At 39.1% G+C, this 16,670-nt stretch overlaps 2 protein-coding genes across 2 annotated transcripts; one reads left to right on the top strand and one right to left on the bottom strand.

Moving 5' to 3' along the window:
- Positions 1 to 32: 32 nt before the first annotated feature.
- On the bottom strand, positions 33 to 7,927 carry mfsd8 (major facilitator superfamily domain containing 8). Its single transcript, XM_033610408.2, has 12 exons — positions 7,543 to 7,927; positions 7,190 to 7,272; positions 6,198 to 6,241; positions 5,615 to 5,855; positions 5,335 to 5,448; positions 5,054 to 5,198; positions 4,819 to 4,877; positions 3,533 to 3,641; positions 3,285 to 3,419; positions 3,092 to 3,195; positions 1,869 to 2,095; positions 33 to 1,743 (listed from the first exon to the last, which is right to left on the bottom strand). The coding sequence occupies exons 1-12, from the start codon at positions 7,599 to 7,601 to the stop codon at positions 1,537 to 1,539; spliced, it is 1,527 nt and encodes a 508-aa protein (XP_033466299.1). The 5' UTR covers positions 7,602 to 7,927; the 3' UTR covers positions 33 to 1,536.
- Positions 7,928 to 9,303: 1,376 nt separating this feature from the next.
- LOC117272896 (butyrophilin subfamily 1 member A1-like) lies at positions 9,304 to 16,593 on the top strand. The gene is made up of 9 exons (XM_033652032.2): positions 9,304 to 9,535; positions 9,739 to 9,801; positions 10,082 to 10,441; positions 10,527 to 10,811; positions 10,895 to 10,987; positions 11,071 to 11,106; positions 11,359 to 11,382; positions 11,532 to 11,561; positions 11,648 to 16,593. Exons 1-9 carry the CDS (start codon positions 9,532 to 9,534, stop codon positions 12,226 to 12,228), a joined length of 1,476 nt encoding a protein of 491 aa, XP_033507923.2. The 5' UTR covers positions 9,304 to 9,531; the 3' UTR covers positions 12,229 to 16,593.
- The last annotated feature ends 77 nt before the right edge of the window (positions 16,594 to 16,670 follow it).

Here is a 16,670-nt window from a genome sequence, read left to right as displayed (position 1 = left end):
TGATAAAATTAAACATACAGTGACACTGACAATTAAAGATCACATTAATCCTTTAATACAACAGTCAGCGAATCATTAGCACACACACATTCACACAACTTTCAGAAAAATTTCACACTTGTAGTTTTAAACAGTTGTCAGCGTAGCAATTAACAGAAATGGAATAATACCGTCAATATCTTCCTTTAGAGGAAAACACCTGAATGAGGAAATGTTTGACTGGAAATATTTCATTTACACTGCCTGTGTAATGTTTGTTTCTCTCTACATCTCTTGCATGACAACAAAACTGACGCCTCCCATTTTCTCCACTCAAACAGAAAAATAACCATTGTAAAGATAATCAGTTCATAAAGTTCAGGGAATGCCACATACAATCAATTAAGCATTATAGGGAATGTGAAATTGGCTCCCGCCTTGTTACATTTTAAGACAGGGACACCATCCCGTGAGGAACGTGCTGTTACCTGAGCCTGCTGCGGTGATTACCAGCCTACCTTTTGCATTGTTTAGCTAAAGAGTCACATCGGTCAAATCTGATGGAGACTGGAAGAGATGGAGAAGTGACCCTACCAAGAGAAACTGAATCACAGTGCTAAGCAACAGAATTTGGACAAACTAATCATGATAAACACCACAGATCCATATGACTTGGCAGCCCAGGTCCACTCTTGATTTCGGATTAAGTGCATACACTTTGCAAGAGTTTAAAAGTTACAAAGCCCTAGAGGCTCATGAAGAGTTTTGCAGTGGCTGGGTGCAAGATCCTCTCATTCACAAGCTGGCAAACTGAGGGTGCACAGTCATACTCACTAAAGCAATGTCGCACTCCTCTTTCTGGACCAATAAGCCTTTTAAACCAAACACAATGTAAGCAGGTAACCCACATAGCAGGCACAGGCAACAGAGCACACTCCTCACAAGATGGCACCCCCGTCCCACACAGCGTGAAGTACCTTCACATACCCTATTCAGTAGTTGGCACATTTTATGTTGATAAAAACTAAACATCACATAATTTGATAGCATATGTTTACATGTGCCTGTAGATTTCAAAATTAAATGTTAAAATTTATTCCAAAGAGAAGCTTTTCAGGTTTTAAAAAGGCTTTGCTGAAGTTAAAGTGTAAGTAAAAAAATGCTGTAATTAATTTAGCTTTGAGACCAACAAGGTAATTACATAAAACTTGTGTTCAGTAACTCGATTTAAAACTGTATTCGCTTTGATATCATGGATTATGAAAAGGCGTCACAAGGCTTCTTTCATAACACATGAGTTAAAGTGCAGCTGCAGTGCTCGCTCCCTTTGAACTCACAAAGCAGCCATTTTAGGTCAAATCATGAGAAATAACCCGGCCTTATCTCTTCGCCTTAGAGTTTAAAGGTCAACCCTGAGTCACAAACTCTCCAAGGCTTACTTGTTGCCATATTTTAAAAGGAAGTAACAGCAACAAAGAACCTTCGTTATATAACTTGGAATTTGGTTTAAAGTTTTTAAGAGTAAAAGTAGGAAACTGCCATCAGTCTTTCCGCTTGTTATTCTATTATCCGTCCGTGGCGTACAGAAAAGGCGATGAGTCTGTGGTAAACAGAGCTGAGGAGGATGATGGCCCCTACCACCATGCCACAGATGAGGCTGAAGGCCCAGCGGGGTCCCAGCATGGTGTAGGCCTGGGAGACAAAGACTGGACCCAATGTGCGCGCTCCGCTCCCCGAGGCTGTCAACCACCCCATGTACACGCCCTGCAGAAAGCAACAGTAAAGATAATCTTAATATAGTCATGCTCTGAAGTTACAAAGCAAAACAACATTTTGGGAAATATGTAGGCACAATCAGAGTGATTTAAAGCACCCTTATTGCTTCTTACCTGAGGTTTGGGTCCGAGGATTTTGGAATACAGTGTGTAGGACATCACGTTGCAGGCTGGGTATCCCACCCCGATGAGAAAGTCAGATGTGATGTACTGGGCCAGATGGATGGCGGGCGTATACTGGCACCAGGTCTGTTCATACGGGCAGCCAGTTGGCTCCATGGAGTTGTTGGAGGCTATCGTGGCTTTAGATATCTGACTGACCAAAGAGTTGTTTTTGAGGTCTGGATTTTGGAAAGAAACACAGAAGCAGAACATTTGAATAATCAGCCAGACTGCTCATTTTCAACATTTACCCAGTGTGACTCTCAGCTGTACATAATAACAGATATTCTCTCTCTATATTATATATATATATATATACACTATATATTTCTGAACCTTTGAGCACAAGTTATGTGGAGTTCTTTTTATATTGACCAGACCTTTTTTAACTACTGATCTTTCATAGCACTGTCAATATTTATTCATTGTTTTTTAGCACTCATTTATGCGCTTATCACTAACATACAAGTTGATAATACTTTCCTCTATATATCTAATAAGACATGTGAACCTGCAATTGTTTTATAGGCATTTGAACTCATAATAATGTAATTTTAACTATAATTTAACTGTGCTCAATATCCATAAATCAAGCTGGAGGTACCAAGACTCCTCTGCCCCTCCTGAGCTGCTGGAACTGTATTTATTTATGTATTTATTTATCTATTTTATCTAGGAATCAAGCAGGGTTTTAACAAAGAATCATTTTAAAGTATATTTTATATTTATGCTTCCTGTGCCTGCGCCACATGTAACAGTCATCAAGACTGCTGCCCTTTTAACCATGATTACAGATATCCTCTATACATGACACATGAATCTAAACACATCCTGGCACAAAACAGGTCAGCTCTTCATTTTTAAAGCAGATACATTGCACTCTCTTTTCAATTTTATTTATGCTTCTTGATTGTTTGCAGTACTTGCTTTTATCATTTAGTTTCTGTATATTGTTACGCACCAAACACCAAGGCAAACTCCTTGTGTGTGAAAACCTACTTGGCGGTGAACCTGTTTCTGACTCTATTCTTGCAGCCTCAAGAACTGGCACCACTACACACCAATTTACTAATGTTGCCACACTAGGGTATTAAAAATCTGTTAAAAATCTCAAATTAATCTAATTACTCAACAAAGGAAACTGAATCAATCTGTGCGGTTAAAGCAGAGCATACCTGCCCACTGGATTTTAGGGTAATGATTTCCCCATGGAAGTAGAATAAAGAAGCCACAGAATATAATGGCCAAGCCTGCAAGCAACAAAGGACGATCCCCGTACCTGAAAGGAAAATAACATTCTTGATTCACCAAATTCATTGACGCTGAAATATATTTTTATCTTATCTATACATGCATGAGGACGGGTACCTTTGAGAGGCTACTTTAACAAGTAGAAACACCAAAATGGATTCAAATCCAATGCCACAGATGATGATGCCATTGTATAACACAGCTTCTTTCCTTGTCCAAGCGAACATGTCCATGGACAAAGGCGTGGCAATCCTGAAACATTACAGAAATATACAGTAAAAACTTTATACGACTGAGTATAAACAGGCAGCGTCTTTGTTATATTCAAACTTGACTGCCTCAGTTTTCTGTAATGAAATACATACGTCTCAAAGACAGCAAAGATGAACATGACGATGAAGAAGAGGGCGTTGGAAGTCAGGACCGCTACCTGATCAATGGTCTCCTCAGCTTCTTCACTTACGTCATCACTTTCTACAAGAAAGGGAAGAAGATAATAAAGGTTTGGATCAAAAAGCAAACAATATCCTACACCGACTAAAAACATTATAAATGATATTATAAATGTCCTTTATTATCTTGATTCTATAATTCAAAGAGGAACTACTGGCATCTGCCTGACCTGTCCCTTGTGTCATAAGATGAGATAATCCTTTGTTCGTCCCACAGTGGGGAAATTTGCAGATCATTTGCATGATCCCGAGATATGGTGTTAAATAATGGTCATCATTTTCCTTAGTTACTGCAAGGGGGGCCACCAAATTATTATTTGATACTTTTTTTTCCTACTTTTTTTTTTTTTTTTTCAAAAATTAAAACACATGAAATAATTATAATATGTAAAATATTATTAGCAAACATTAATCAGTCTATTCATAACAAAAAAACAACCCATTTGATTTACAGCACGCAACACTGATGACGAGCTGACTGTTACCTGCACTCAGATGAGCCAGCAAACCTACATTACATAAATGTGCCTCCCAAATTTATGTTTAGCAATAAAACATGAGGTACAAATACATGAATCTGTCAGTAATTATTATGTTAATAGCTTAGCGTTGTACACACCATAAAAGAGTATGTTTATATATGGCACTTAAGGCCGCCCTGCATGTTATTGCAAGCCAAGTTTAATTTACAACTCAATTTTATACAGTATATGTAGTAGAGGTCCCTGCTCTGTCTTTTTCAGTGAGCCAGGGGTCCATGGCTGAAAATATGTTTAAAACACCTATTTTATCCTATTAGACATTTATGTGAAATTTTGTCATAATAGGTGGATGAATTCTTGAGTTATGGCCAAAAAATGTTGTGTGGTCACAGTGACCTTGATCTTTGACCTTTGACCACCAGTTCATCATTAAGTCCAAGCGGAAGTTGTGCCAAATTTGAGTAAATTTCCTTCATGTGTTCCTGAGATATCTTGTTAATGAGAAAGGGAAGGACATAAGGTCACAGTGACCTCTGACCACCAAAATCTTATCAGTTTTTCGGTGATACCAGGCGGAGGTTTGTGCCAAATTTGAGGACATTCTCGCAAGGTGTTCTTGTGATGTCATCTTCACAACTATGGAATGGATGGATGTGCCTCCGATCACAGCTGTTAGCGGCGTGGAGGCACAAAAAAGAGGAGCAGGACAATAAATACCTTCTGCTGTGTAGTTGATGGCCTGAATGTGTCTTCCATCATCATCAACACGGTGCTCTCTGATGACAAGAATCACGGCAGATTTCTTAGCCAATCAAAAGAGCACTGAAAAACTTTAATACTGTACATAAACTGACAGAAGCAGCTAAATGGAATAAACAGCACTGGCATCTTAATTTGACCAAATTCCAGAATCTACAGAAAAACAAGGAGCTCCATTATGAAACAGCCTCACCTCAGCACCAAAACAACCAACAGGATGTTGACGAGGCCAAAGGCTGCAGCCAGTATAGCAGGAGCGGTGTACATGTTGAGCTGCAGGTCTATGAACTTTACCGTGACACCATGCTCACCAATAAATGATAGGCATGCCTGCAGAGCTAACACAAACAAGATAAGCAAGTATTAAAACAAACAAACCAACAACGTTTTGCTCCCATCACACACTACGCTTGCATAATTTCTCTCTACTCTGGCCTGGTTTGTATAACGTGAACAAAATACAGCCATCTTTACCTGGTCCCAGGATGAAACCCAGAGCCTGACAGGCACTCATGTTTGCCATGGCACCGGTCCTTTCCTTCAGGGATGTAGCTCCAGCAACATATGACCTCACCACAGCAACATTACCTGCCATAAAACACCAAAGTGAACAACAGGAGTTGGTTGTGTGACATATGGTTCATGAGCAAATAACTGCCGTGGTATTAAATGAGAAGGACAGATATTCACAGTCAGGTATGTGGACATCTCACAAATAGATAATATGAAACATATTCAGGCCTTCACAAATCACCTGCTCCAAAGCCCACAAAGGCTCTGGACATGAGCATGTGGATCTTGTTATTGGTTCTGGGAAGGTATGCGTAGGCGTAGTAGATGTTGGCTGACAGGTTGATGATGATGGAACACACCAGCGGCTCCCTGCGTGGCCGGTGGTTGGACCAAAGGCCAAAAATAGGTGAGGCCAACATCTGACCAAGACTGTAGGCTGCCACCACCCATCCCAAGAAACTGGCGTTGGCACTGTCATCAATCTATCAGAAACATAAACAAAACAAAATGTGAATTTAAACACAAGACCCTGCAGCTGACTTAGAGAGCTGTAATGATGGCATTAATGCTGATACATGAGACAAAAGGTCCATTATTGCTGCATGCAGTTACATTTGACAGATGACTAGAGTGTGCCCTAGTATCTAGAACTGCGCTTTACTCAGTATAAACTAATGCACAGTTCAAGTGCAGTACTTCTGCTAAATCTAAGTCCTCGAGGTATTCTGTTTAACTTCTTTCACTTCCTGTTTACCCTGCCAAGATTTCCCCTTAAATGAAAACATAAAAGAGCCTAAGAAAAAAAAAAAAGAAGTCATACATACCTTTTGCAAATAGGGCCACAGTGATGTGATTACAATAGTGAAACCTGAAAGGTCACAAAAAACAGATTATTCAGACAGAGCTTCAAAACTAATTATTTAGTTTATTAAAATTATTTTCATTGCTGATTAATCTGTAAATTACTTTTTTGATTAATCAATTAGTTGTTTGTCTATAAGAATGTCATAAAATGGTAAAAAAAAAAATTATAACAAAAATATTAAATAAATAAATATCAATAATATTCTAAATTATTGAAAAAAATAAATAAATAAAAATAATAACAAACAAAAGTGTTTTCCAAGGTGAAGTCCTTAAATTTCTTGTTAGTACACTACCCTGAAAGATATTCTTTTTTTTTTATCATAGTGGAGTAAAGAAATCGAAATATATTTACATTTAAGATGCTGAAAGCCAAGAATTTTTGATGGATTTTAATTTTGAATGAGATGTTGTCAAAGGTCATAAATATCGTGTTATGAATCATATCATACTTAACACAAGCCCAGTAAACACTCAGATGCATCATATTTTCAGTTACAGTACTCTGCTGCAAAAAAGTAATCGTACTACTTTTGTTATGGGGTGCAGAAATATTTTACCTGCTGTATTTTTGTTATGTATAACTGGCTGAATGGGTGAAAAAGGGTGAAAATCTGCTTCTGTGTGAATCATTGACTGAATGGATGTAGCTGATATTACCCAGAGCCTGAATAAAAAAGATGAACTCTGTTTTGTTGATCCAATGTTTCCCATTTAAGGATTTTGTCATTTGATCCCTTTCTACAATTGTCAGATGTATTTGAAGTTAAACAACAGCGATATTAACACTGATTTATTTTCTCCCACAAGAGACAAAGCAGTTTCCTTAATCTTTCTTCATCACCGTTGCAAGGCAGAGACCATTTTTCCAAACATTCACAACTTGTTAAACCCCTGCTGATGTGTCTGTAACAGGCTTGTTACATTAAACACGTTCAAGAGGCATCCTCACCAACACTGCTGAAGAACATGGTGAAGTACATGACTCTGATAGACCTCCACCGACTCTTGTAATCTTCATCCTGAGAGTCATCACTGTAAACAAGACAACAAGACAGTGAAGGTGATCTGAGTTTATTGATATATTATGCTCGGAAACATCACAGGCTCTACAAAACAACACAACAATATACCAGTAGTGGTTCAGGAAATACATGGCTCACATAAAGCACAGGGACACCAGCGTGGACGCACTACAGCCTCAACAGTGCACTTCTGAGTTAAAGCTCCCAGCTGAATGTTTACCCCAGCTAAAGTTACAGTGGCTAGTTTGTCAAGTCAGAGGCTATTGAACTCTGCACTCACCTGCTTGCATCATCCCTGAGCAGTGGAGTGGTATCATCACATTCAGGAAGCTGAGACATATTTGATAAAAAAAAAGTGCAACCCCGCAAAATTATAACGATGCCCCGGACTTAGGAGATGTAAAATAGGGTTGCTAAGTCGCCATGTATCTGAGGGTCAGTGAACTCCACCGCTAATGCTAACTATACCTCTTCCAAAAACCCGGAGAAAACTAGCTATATGAGCTGATAATAGCAATTTAAACAAAAATTGTACATTCTTGCGTTAGCCGAGCTGATACCACACATAATGCTAGGTGGAGTAGTTTCCAACCGACTGTAAAGTGCGTAAAATAAAGTACGCCATACATAAGCTCACAGCACAGTGCACTGTAACAGACGCAGCTAAACTTGACCATTGCACTAGCCAAACGTTACAAAAGCAACTTCCGGTTCAACATTTCAAAATAAGGTAAATCAGAATTAAACTTAGCTGATTTTTGTGTCTTTTCGCAGTGGACTGTTCGTCGATTAACCAAATAATTTGACCACGTTTGTTGATATGAATACTGAACATTCTTAACGCGTACCCGCTCTTTTTTGACACATTAACCGACTATAAACATTTATTTTGAAGCTATTGTCACATAACTTCCGGTCCCCTCTGATTTTTCCTGTTTATATCCAAGCAGCGCTCTCACGTGAGAATTCACTAACTACATAAGTCCTGTCCCTCATTAGCACATCTGGCACATCTGTGTTTAACATCATTATACATAAGAAAGTTTCTTTTATACTCAGTCGATGAAGAAGAAGAGGTATCTTCTATACCTTTGAAGACAGTCTGTTAAAATGTATGATTTGATCTTTGTAGGTGACAAATACATGTTTTAACTGACCCAATTAACGCTGGATTTCCCCCAAAAGACCAAGAAAATATTCCTCAAACCTGAGCAGCTGCTTTAAAATGTCTGACATTTAACTCTTAGGATCTACCCATCCAGTGTGTTCTTAGAGTCCAGATGGGGCTATAATAAGCTATTGCATCCAAAATTACATGTCTGTCATAGCTAAACATGAAGAACATTTAGATCTTGTGGTAGATCATTCCAGTTTGTTAGGTAGGATTTGGACAAGTGTAAAAAGTAATTGCATCTATCACATTTTATAATATATGAATGAAAAAATGCATTACACTCTTCATGACTTCACAAGTGGGTGTGCATTTAAAAAAAGTCATTATGGGTGTTAGTTTCTTTGATTTTGTGTTTATATTTCTTAAGCATGAATGTAATCTGAATGTTCTATAACCGTAGCCTGCTTTTGTTTGGACAATACACCAGGCAGGTGTTATACCTACTGATCCACCCCCTAACGAGACCTGTGCGGACTTTAGACCTAATTTAATAATAACAATAATAATAATAAACCTATTTGGATAAAGCATAATGATACAAATTCTCCCATAACAGTCTTCTTTGTTGTAAGCAATGTTAATGTAATTTATTAATAGCTTACAATTATACTTGTGTCTTCTATTGATTGACTCCATTTATTTCCAATAGCCTACTCTAGTTATTAATGTGATTTTTGATTTCATCAGGGAAAGATTTACTTCGGTAAGTTAAACCTCAAATAAACAAGTGAAAAATGGCCATGTGTGTATTTTGAGTCTCTGCAAATTTAGATTTCATATAAATACATGAGCGTTTACAGTAAATGAAAATGCTCGTAACAGAGTAGTGTGTCCGCTCTCACTCACACTCACATCTGCAGCGGGCAAAGTGGAAAGTGAAAGTGAAAGTAAAAGCGGCTATTTGATAAGCACAGGGAGTGGACGAGTGCGGTCATTTTCTCCGATATCCCACGCTTTCAAAGGATTGACTTTGAAAAGCCAACGTTGGCTTAAAATCTACAGGTTTAAACTTGTATTCCATACTTATCTTCGACACTAAGGACTGTACGTCGAGCTGCGTAAAGGATATTGCGCCCTGGAGTTCCTAACAGCACGATGGGTAGGCCAAGATGTTAATTTACGCGGTTTGTCCCTCGTGAACGGTTACTCTGCTTTTATTCCGCTGTTTTACTGAATATGTGTTTATTTAAATCCGATCGCAATGTGTGAGGAGGTGTAGAGACCATGTCATTTACTTCCTGGTGTTAGCTACGGTTGGTTTAACGCAGGCTTCGGCTAATTCATATTACTGCGGTTTTACAGGTGCAATTATGATGCACGTGTACCTTGTGGCTGCATCACTGTGTGTGTGTGGCGCTGCCCCCAGTAAGTACTGTTGTCTCTCTGTCTCTCTCTCTCTCTCTCTCTCTCTATATATATATGATCACTGCCTATTCACATTTATTGTTACTTTTTTGTGTTAAACCTGTGAAGTGTGCTTAATTTTCCACTAATATAATCAATTCTAAACATGCATTAGGCTTATATTATACAGAAGTAATGCATATAGGGCATTAGGGAGGCAGATCTTCATTACTTAACCCTTGCACTTATTGGTTATTACTAAAACAGAAACTTATCTAACAACATTTATGCTCTGTTTCAGTCTCAGATAGCCTTGAGGTTTTAAGGACCCCTGTCTCAGTGTACCGCGGCCACACAGCCACATTACCATGCTGGCTCAATCCCCCACAAAATGCAGAGGGTCTGGAGGTACACTGGTACCGCGATGGTGACTCCCCGATCTTGTTTTACCGTGGGAAAAAGTTTGAGGACACATCCCAGGAAGCTTCGTACGTGGGCCGAGTCTCGTTTGGCTTGAAGGATGCAGCGTCTGGAGGGCTGGCGACAGGTGATGTGAGCCTGAAGCTGAAAAATGTTACCATTGAGGACGCAGGAGAATACACCTGTTACGTCAGCAGTGATCAGAGTTACGACAGAGCCACTGTCAGCCTCCAGGTGATAGGTGAGTCTAGTGGAGAAAGCCGAAACACAAAGATATGGTTTAAAACTCTTACATCAAATGGTTGTCATCTCCTTCTCCTTCCTAGCAATGGGCGCCCCGCCTCTCCTGTCAGCGGTGTGGAAAGAAGACAACATGTTGAATATGAGCTGCGAGTCTCAAGGCTGGTATCCACAGCCTAGTCTGCGCTGGTCGGATCAAAAGCAGGATCTCCCCCCCAAAAACCTGACGTACAGCAAAGACTCTTCTGGTCTCCTGTCAGTCCAAAGCTGGCTTCTTGTCTCCAGCTCCACTGAGGTCTCCTGCTCAGTGGGCGTCGCTGACAAAGAGGCGAAGGAGGCAAGAGTGCACCTGGGGAGCCCTCCTCAACCTGGTAAACAGAGGAAAGAGAGTTATTCATTCTGTTGTTTCACTTGGATAATGCAAACACAATAATACAATATTTCTTTTATTCAGAGTCTGGATCCTCAGTGGGTGGATGGGTGGCTTTCGCGCTTCTCCTCACGGCCATGCTCGCGTTACTTGGAGTGCTGTATTTCAGAAGGAGAGGTAATGTGTGATACGAGATAAATGCTTGGTTTATATGTGACGTATACGATTTGATACGAAATCCTGAAAATGTTCTGTTTCAGGGAAGAAAGCCAAATCAGGAAGTGACCATGCTGAAGGTAAGAGGGCCATTTCAATATGTTAATGGATGCTGCATCAATTTAGTACTGGATTTAAGTATTTAGTGCTTCTGTAAAAGACATTTTGGAGACAAATCAAGTTGTTTCTTTTCAAACTCTGGGCCACAGAAGACATTATGTAACATTTTTAACAGGCTGAGTGATGTATGAATACATCTCATGACAATGAAACTTAACTTCATGAGTGCCTTTATAAAATAACCGAACATTTTCTTATATTTTTTCCCCCAGAGAATACTAAACTTTTATCAGAAGGTAAGAATTAACTCTGTTCCTGTTCAAAAAGTCAAAGAAAATCACTAACTGTGACAATAAATAAGTAAATAAACAACTTGGTGTGATGAATTGTAATATTTACAGATTGTATTGGTATTAAATCTATTTTCATTTATTCTCTTTTACAGAAGACATCCTTAAAGCCAGCAAGCATTACGGTAATCTCTTGAGAGTCTGTTATAAATCACATTTATGTACATTATCTAAGGTCTGATTTCACTCTAATGCTTTTAATTTTCAACAGTTAACGTCACACTTGACAAGGCGGGAAATAAATATCTCACAATCAAGGATGGTTGTATCCTGAGAGACACCTGCGGCACGTTTCCGCAGGCTACCTGTCTGACAGCTATCAAAGGAACACCTGGCTTCTCATCTGGAGAACACTACTGGGAGGTTTCTTTGTGGAAACCAAACGTAGGTGTCAAACAGTCGTGGTGGGTAGGCGTTACAAGTGAAGCTGTCATTCCTCAGAGGTCAGATTTTACTCCAATTACATCTAATGGTTTCTGGTTCCTGTCGTCTTCCCCTGGTGGAGCAAATACCCTTCAGTTTAGCACACAACCACAAGTTGTACTTCCCGTTTATTCCAGACCACAGACAGTCGGTGTGTATTTGAATTATGACAAAGGAGAGCTTTCCTTTTATAACGTGGAGGATAAGAGTCTCATCGGCAGTTTAAAAGCTACCTTCAAAAATGAAGTTTTCCCGGTTTTCAATCCTGGTACAGGTGACGTAGCACCTATGGAGATATTGCAGAGGACAGAACAGGGTCAGTCGAGTGACAAAGGGAACTCTGTAGGTTCAACAGCACAGGAGAATTAATCTCAATATCATCAATGAAATGAAAACACAAGGGATCAGTTTTATATTTAAGCACAGTACTTGTAGTTTGTGTGGAAGGGAAAGAGAGGATATATTAACTGAGCCAAGTTTAAGTTTGGTTTTACTTTATGGTTTTATTTAGGGTTTAAGGAAAGTTGTTGAGTGAGTGACGTGGGTGACCTCCCAACATCTGTAAATAAGTCATATTAAAGGGAAACAACACCTAAATTAAGAATTCCAATATGCTATTTTTTGGCCTTTAAAAATGTAATCAATATTTGTGAAAATGAGTTCCTCTCTCTCAAAGCCAGAGACCAGACAAGTCACAAACTTGTGATGTCATCAAGTATAAAGTCTGGAGCTGATCAATAGACAAAGAATGGGAACCTGATTTTGTGGACCCACAGAATTTGTTTTCTTTTTTTTATATCAAAATGAGCATTATTCTATTGCAGTGTTCACAGTTCTGAAAAAGAAAGTGTACCCATATACTCTCATGAACATTCCCCTGGTTGCTCTCAGTGTCATCTCGAACAGTGGTTCCCAAATACTCATTAGTTCAAGATCCCAGAGTTAAATACATTTCGCACCATACTTGCCTTAGGCCATGTCGTGAAGCTAGTTTGCTGTCTCCGTTAAGTAGCTGTCTATTAAGCCCTGTTTCCACCGAGCAGTATGGTTCAGTTCAGTGAGCTTTTTTTCAGTTTCCACTGTGAAAAGTTGTGGATGGTACCAATGGAACCGTTCCATACTGTCCCCATTTTGGTCCCCCCTCTGTTGGGGTACCTAGCACACAGATCTGGCACTAAAAGGTGGAGCTGTGAACACTGCAGTCCGTTGACTGGTCAATAGAGGACGGTCACTCTGCTCAGGGCTGAGCTGTGGCTGGTTATAAGCTTACGTAACCACTGTTCATACCGTGGAGAGTTTTATTAGTGGGCTGTAACTATAAAATAAAGGATGTTTTGCGGATGTTTTGGCTTTTGTCATTTACTCTACAACGGGAAACGGCACTCTGTGCAAAACTTGGAAACCAATTATCTAGAACATCTTTCCCAATTTGTTTTCTATGTAGCAGCTCCTGATTTCATACTCTATGACATCAGAAATTTGAGTTTTAGCACTCTTAGACCAAAGAAATAACACATATGAACTTTGAAAATATAGCTCATATAGTCATATGAGCTCAAACCTGAAATCAATTCTACTTGACACAAAAAATAGCAAGATCGTACAGTAAATCAATGTTGTTGTTTTTTTTTTTTTGTTGAAGTTGTAATTTGTAAGAATTTAGCCAAATGGACAATTTTGAGTCTGTGGTGTAACGTAAATATACCATTAAATGAATAGTTTGACGTTTTGGTAAATACACATATTTGCTTTCCTGCTGAGAGTCATGAGCAGATTGACACCACTCTCACATATGTGTGATAAGTAAACATGAGTAGTGTCGATCCTCTCACTTACCTCACTAACAAAAAAAACAAAAACATAGGTGTATTTCCCAGAACTACTGCATGAAGTGTATTTTAGTTAGTGATAGTCTTGTGGTTAAGCATATCTATATGGCCAGTGTTTTTAATGGATAATCTAGTTCTACTGTCCTTGGCAAACTTTATGTCCGCATGTTATTAAATTCATATACTACTATCCATTCATACACTATAAGTATTTACTTCTAATTTCTTTCATACGCTAATTATAATGTGTAATACCTTGTGATGTTATTTTTGCCTGTGCTGCCTTTTACATAGTTAATATTGTGTGGATTTTTGGAACACTTTAATTTACATATATACTGCACTGACGCAAGATTTTTTTTTGTTTTTTCACATCTTTATATATTTTTGCTTTTTTGGTAATTTTGGTCTTGTAACCATTCCATACATGCGCACTACACAGAAATATATAAGAGGTACTCATTTAGGCTCTAACGGGTGTGAGACTACAAGCCAGACTCTAAAACAGATCTTAAATCTTATTGGTCTTGCTTAAGGTATTGTAGGTGGACTTGAGCTTATTCAGGATGTAGCACAGTATAATCTAAGACAGACGATGAAATGACAAAAACCTATAAAATCTATTTCCTGGCAAAATAAAGTGCAAAGTTCTCAGTGGATTGGTGCATTGTATACTGTGCATATTCCAGTATTATGATTATAAGCTGTCTAGGTCCAGTAATGTAATGTAATGAAGTGACAATACTTCATTACATTACTTTAATATTTTCTGAGAGAATCTGTACTTGACTTGAATTTTTTTTTTCCTGTCAGCTTTTACTTCACTACATGCCCTTCACGAAATGTATTTGAGTATAATACATTTCCCCTGAAACAGACCTCTTTTTTTGTCAAGTGTAATTAACCATTTCATTTTTAAGGTGGTGTACATGTTAAGGAGAAATAACCGTCTGATCGCTTGCTTTGTAATTAACAGCGTTGCCCTTGTACTTTTACTTTAAATACTTAAGCACATTTAATATCATAAAATTACTTTTGATACATCAGTAAAATAAATATCAGAGACATTTACTGAGGTACTACCCTAATAAGTGACTTAACTTCTACTGAAGTCATTTTCTGGTGAGTTATCTTGGTGCTTCATCTGCCACTGTTTCGGTCACTCATGTTGTCTGGTGCTGGTCTTTTGGTCTGACTAAAGCACTACACAGCGGGCTGTTCTCATTTCTCTATTTTGTGCGTCCTCGTTTTTGATTTTCTCCATCCTCCTGTCTGTGACTGGGAGATTGAACTTAGCACACCACTTTCAAGGGTGTCTTGACTTCTACGGAGGAACTATGAGCGAGGACGCTCGGGTGCATCCTTTGCATTAGTATTTCTGGAAAGTGACATATAAAAGAGGCTTGACCATGGATGTATAAAGAGACCTGGATGCAACATATGAAGCCGGGCCTTGTTCATCCCTATGAAAGCTGTACATGCAGCCAAAAAGTTTGACTTCCTGGTTGTAAAATTACTCATATTTCCGCAGCCATGGGTCCAGAGAACAAATACACTTGAGACTTTGGTCAGCCGAATGGCTATCTTCTGTTTTGGCCCTCCATTAACTTGAATGCAGATAAAATTATTTAATTGTGCGGCTTTTCTTGACTTTCGAAATATTATCGGCCTAAATGAATCAAATCTTGATAGTGAAAAAAGTCATTTAGCAGGGGATATGACGCTTGAAAACAACGTATGTCAAATTGGCCTCAAGCCTAGCGCTGTTCGTGGGGGCTTGGGCGTGACACATCGCTGATGATACAGCTGTATCACACATCATATTTAATTCACGTCGCTTTTAATTTTGTTAAATGCCTGTTGCCTTGACTCCTCTCAACTTGTGTCACTTTCTTGCCTCCTTCGCTTGCATCTCAGGTGGGAGGGACTACGGACTCATTTATACCCTCTTTAAATACAACAACAGATACGTCTGTTTCAAATGTTGTAAACATTGCTGCCCTCATACATCAATGTGTCCTTTATGTTGGCATAAATACAGCCAATAGATGGCACTAGAGGGCAGAGTCAAAAGTTTCGAACAACGTGAGGTGATGGTGGAGGAGGTTGGAATTATGTAACATTTAACGGAGGCAGCGTTGTAAATGGCGGTGGTCTGTGAGGCCAGTCATCTCCTATGGTCGCATCTCGCTTGAACTACATGACCCCACAATCAGTGGTGGTATTTCTCTGTTATGTCCCAATCTGAAAGCTTTCAGACAACATGCACAAATGCAGAGTACGGACAAAAGGCTTTGTCTGTGCCTGTATACATATTTAATGTTGAGCATAACTGAGCCCTATGATGCAAGGAAAAGCATCGAAGACGTACAAACTGAGAAATGAGAAGAGGTGTGTGTGTGTGTGATGGGTCAACTGATTCAAGTTACCCGTGGAGAGTGGAGTGGCACATCAGGTGAATCGGCTGAACCAGGAGGGAGGGATCAATTTGACCTGGGGACCTGGATTTGGATGAAACTCTGGGAAGGAGTGTAGTGGTTTTCCTGCTCCTCTTTGTCCTGGGTTGGTCAGGTGGCAAAGAGAGAGGTGGACAGATCTGTGAAGGCAGCACTAGAGTCGGGATGGCCAGGTGGTTACAAACTGACTCACAAAGGGAAACAATAACCCAGCTCTCATAATACAACTGATCACAGTTAACACATACTTATTTAACAAATGCATGCAATACACACATGTGGACTGAGGCAGCTTTAAGATATGAGTTGATGGCTATGGTCAAGTGTCATACTGTGTCATCCTTTTTATGTCTCTCTGTAACGACTTGACATTTAAATGTCCAGTTATTTCAAAATGTGTTTGTGACAATCAGCTTTTTGATTGAACTCAATAAATACTGGATCCTGTATTTATTTTGTCACTTCTGTTTTGTTTCACTCTGTATTGACAATGTAAAACTCACTTTACAATCCAGTTTAAGAAAAC

The sequence above is a fragment of the Epinephelus lanceolatus genome, chromosome 22 (assembly GCF_041903045.1).
Source record: "Epinephelus lanceolatus isolate andai-2023 chromosome 22, ASM4190304v1, whole genome shotgun sequence".
In the NCBI taxonomy this organism is placed as follows: domain Eukaryota; kingdom Metazoa; phylum Chordata; class Actinopteri; order Perciformes; family Serranidae; genus Epinephelus; species Epinephelus lanceolatus.
The sequence above is the reverse complement of the archived record's forward strand: the minus strand, read 5'-3'. Positions and strand labels throughout refer to the sequence as shown.

Bases quoted from the DNA above. Each gene is read 5' to 3' on its own strand.
- LOC117272896 (XM_033652032.2), top strand. The intron at 10,988-11,070 runs GTAATGTGTGAT...GTTCTGTTTCAG, and splicing joins GCTGTATTTCAGAAGGAGAG to GGAAGAAAGCCAAATCAGGA. The intron at 11,107-11,358 runs GTAAGAGGGCCA...TTTTTCCCCCAG, and splicing joins AGGAAGTGACCATGCTGAAG to AGAATACTAAACTTTTATCA.
- mfsd8 (XM_033610408.2), bottom strand. From the start codon at position 7,601: ATGTCTCAGCTTCCTGAATGTGATGATACCACTCCACTGCTCAGGGAT. The intron at 5,856-6,197 runs GTATGTATGACT...TGTTTCTGATAG, and splicing joins TGTGGCCCTATTTGCAAAAG to ATTGATGACAGTGCCAACGC. The intron at 5,199-5,334 runs GTAAAGATGGCT...TGTTTGTGTTAG, and splicing joins GGGTTTCATCCTGGGACCAG to CTCTGCAGGCATGCCTATCA.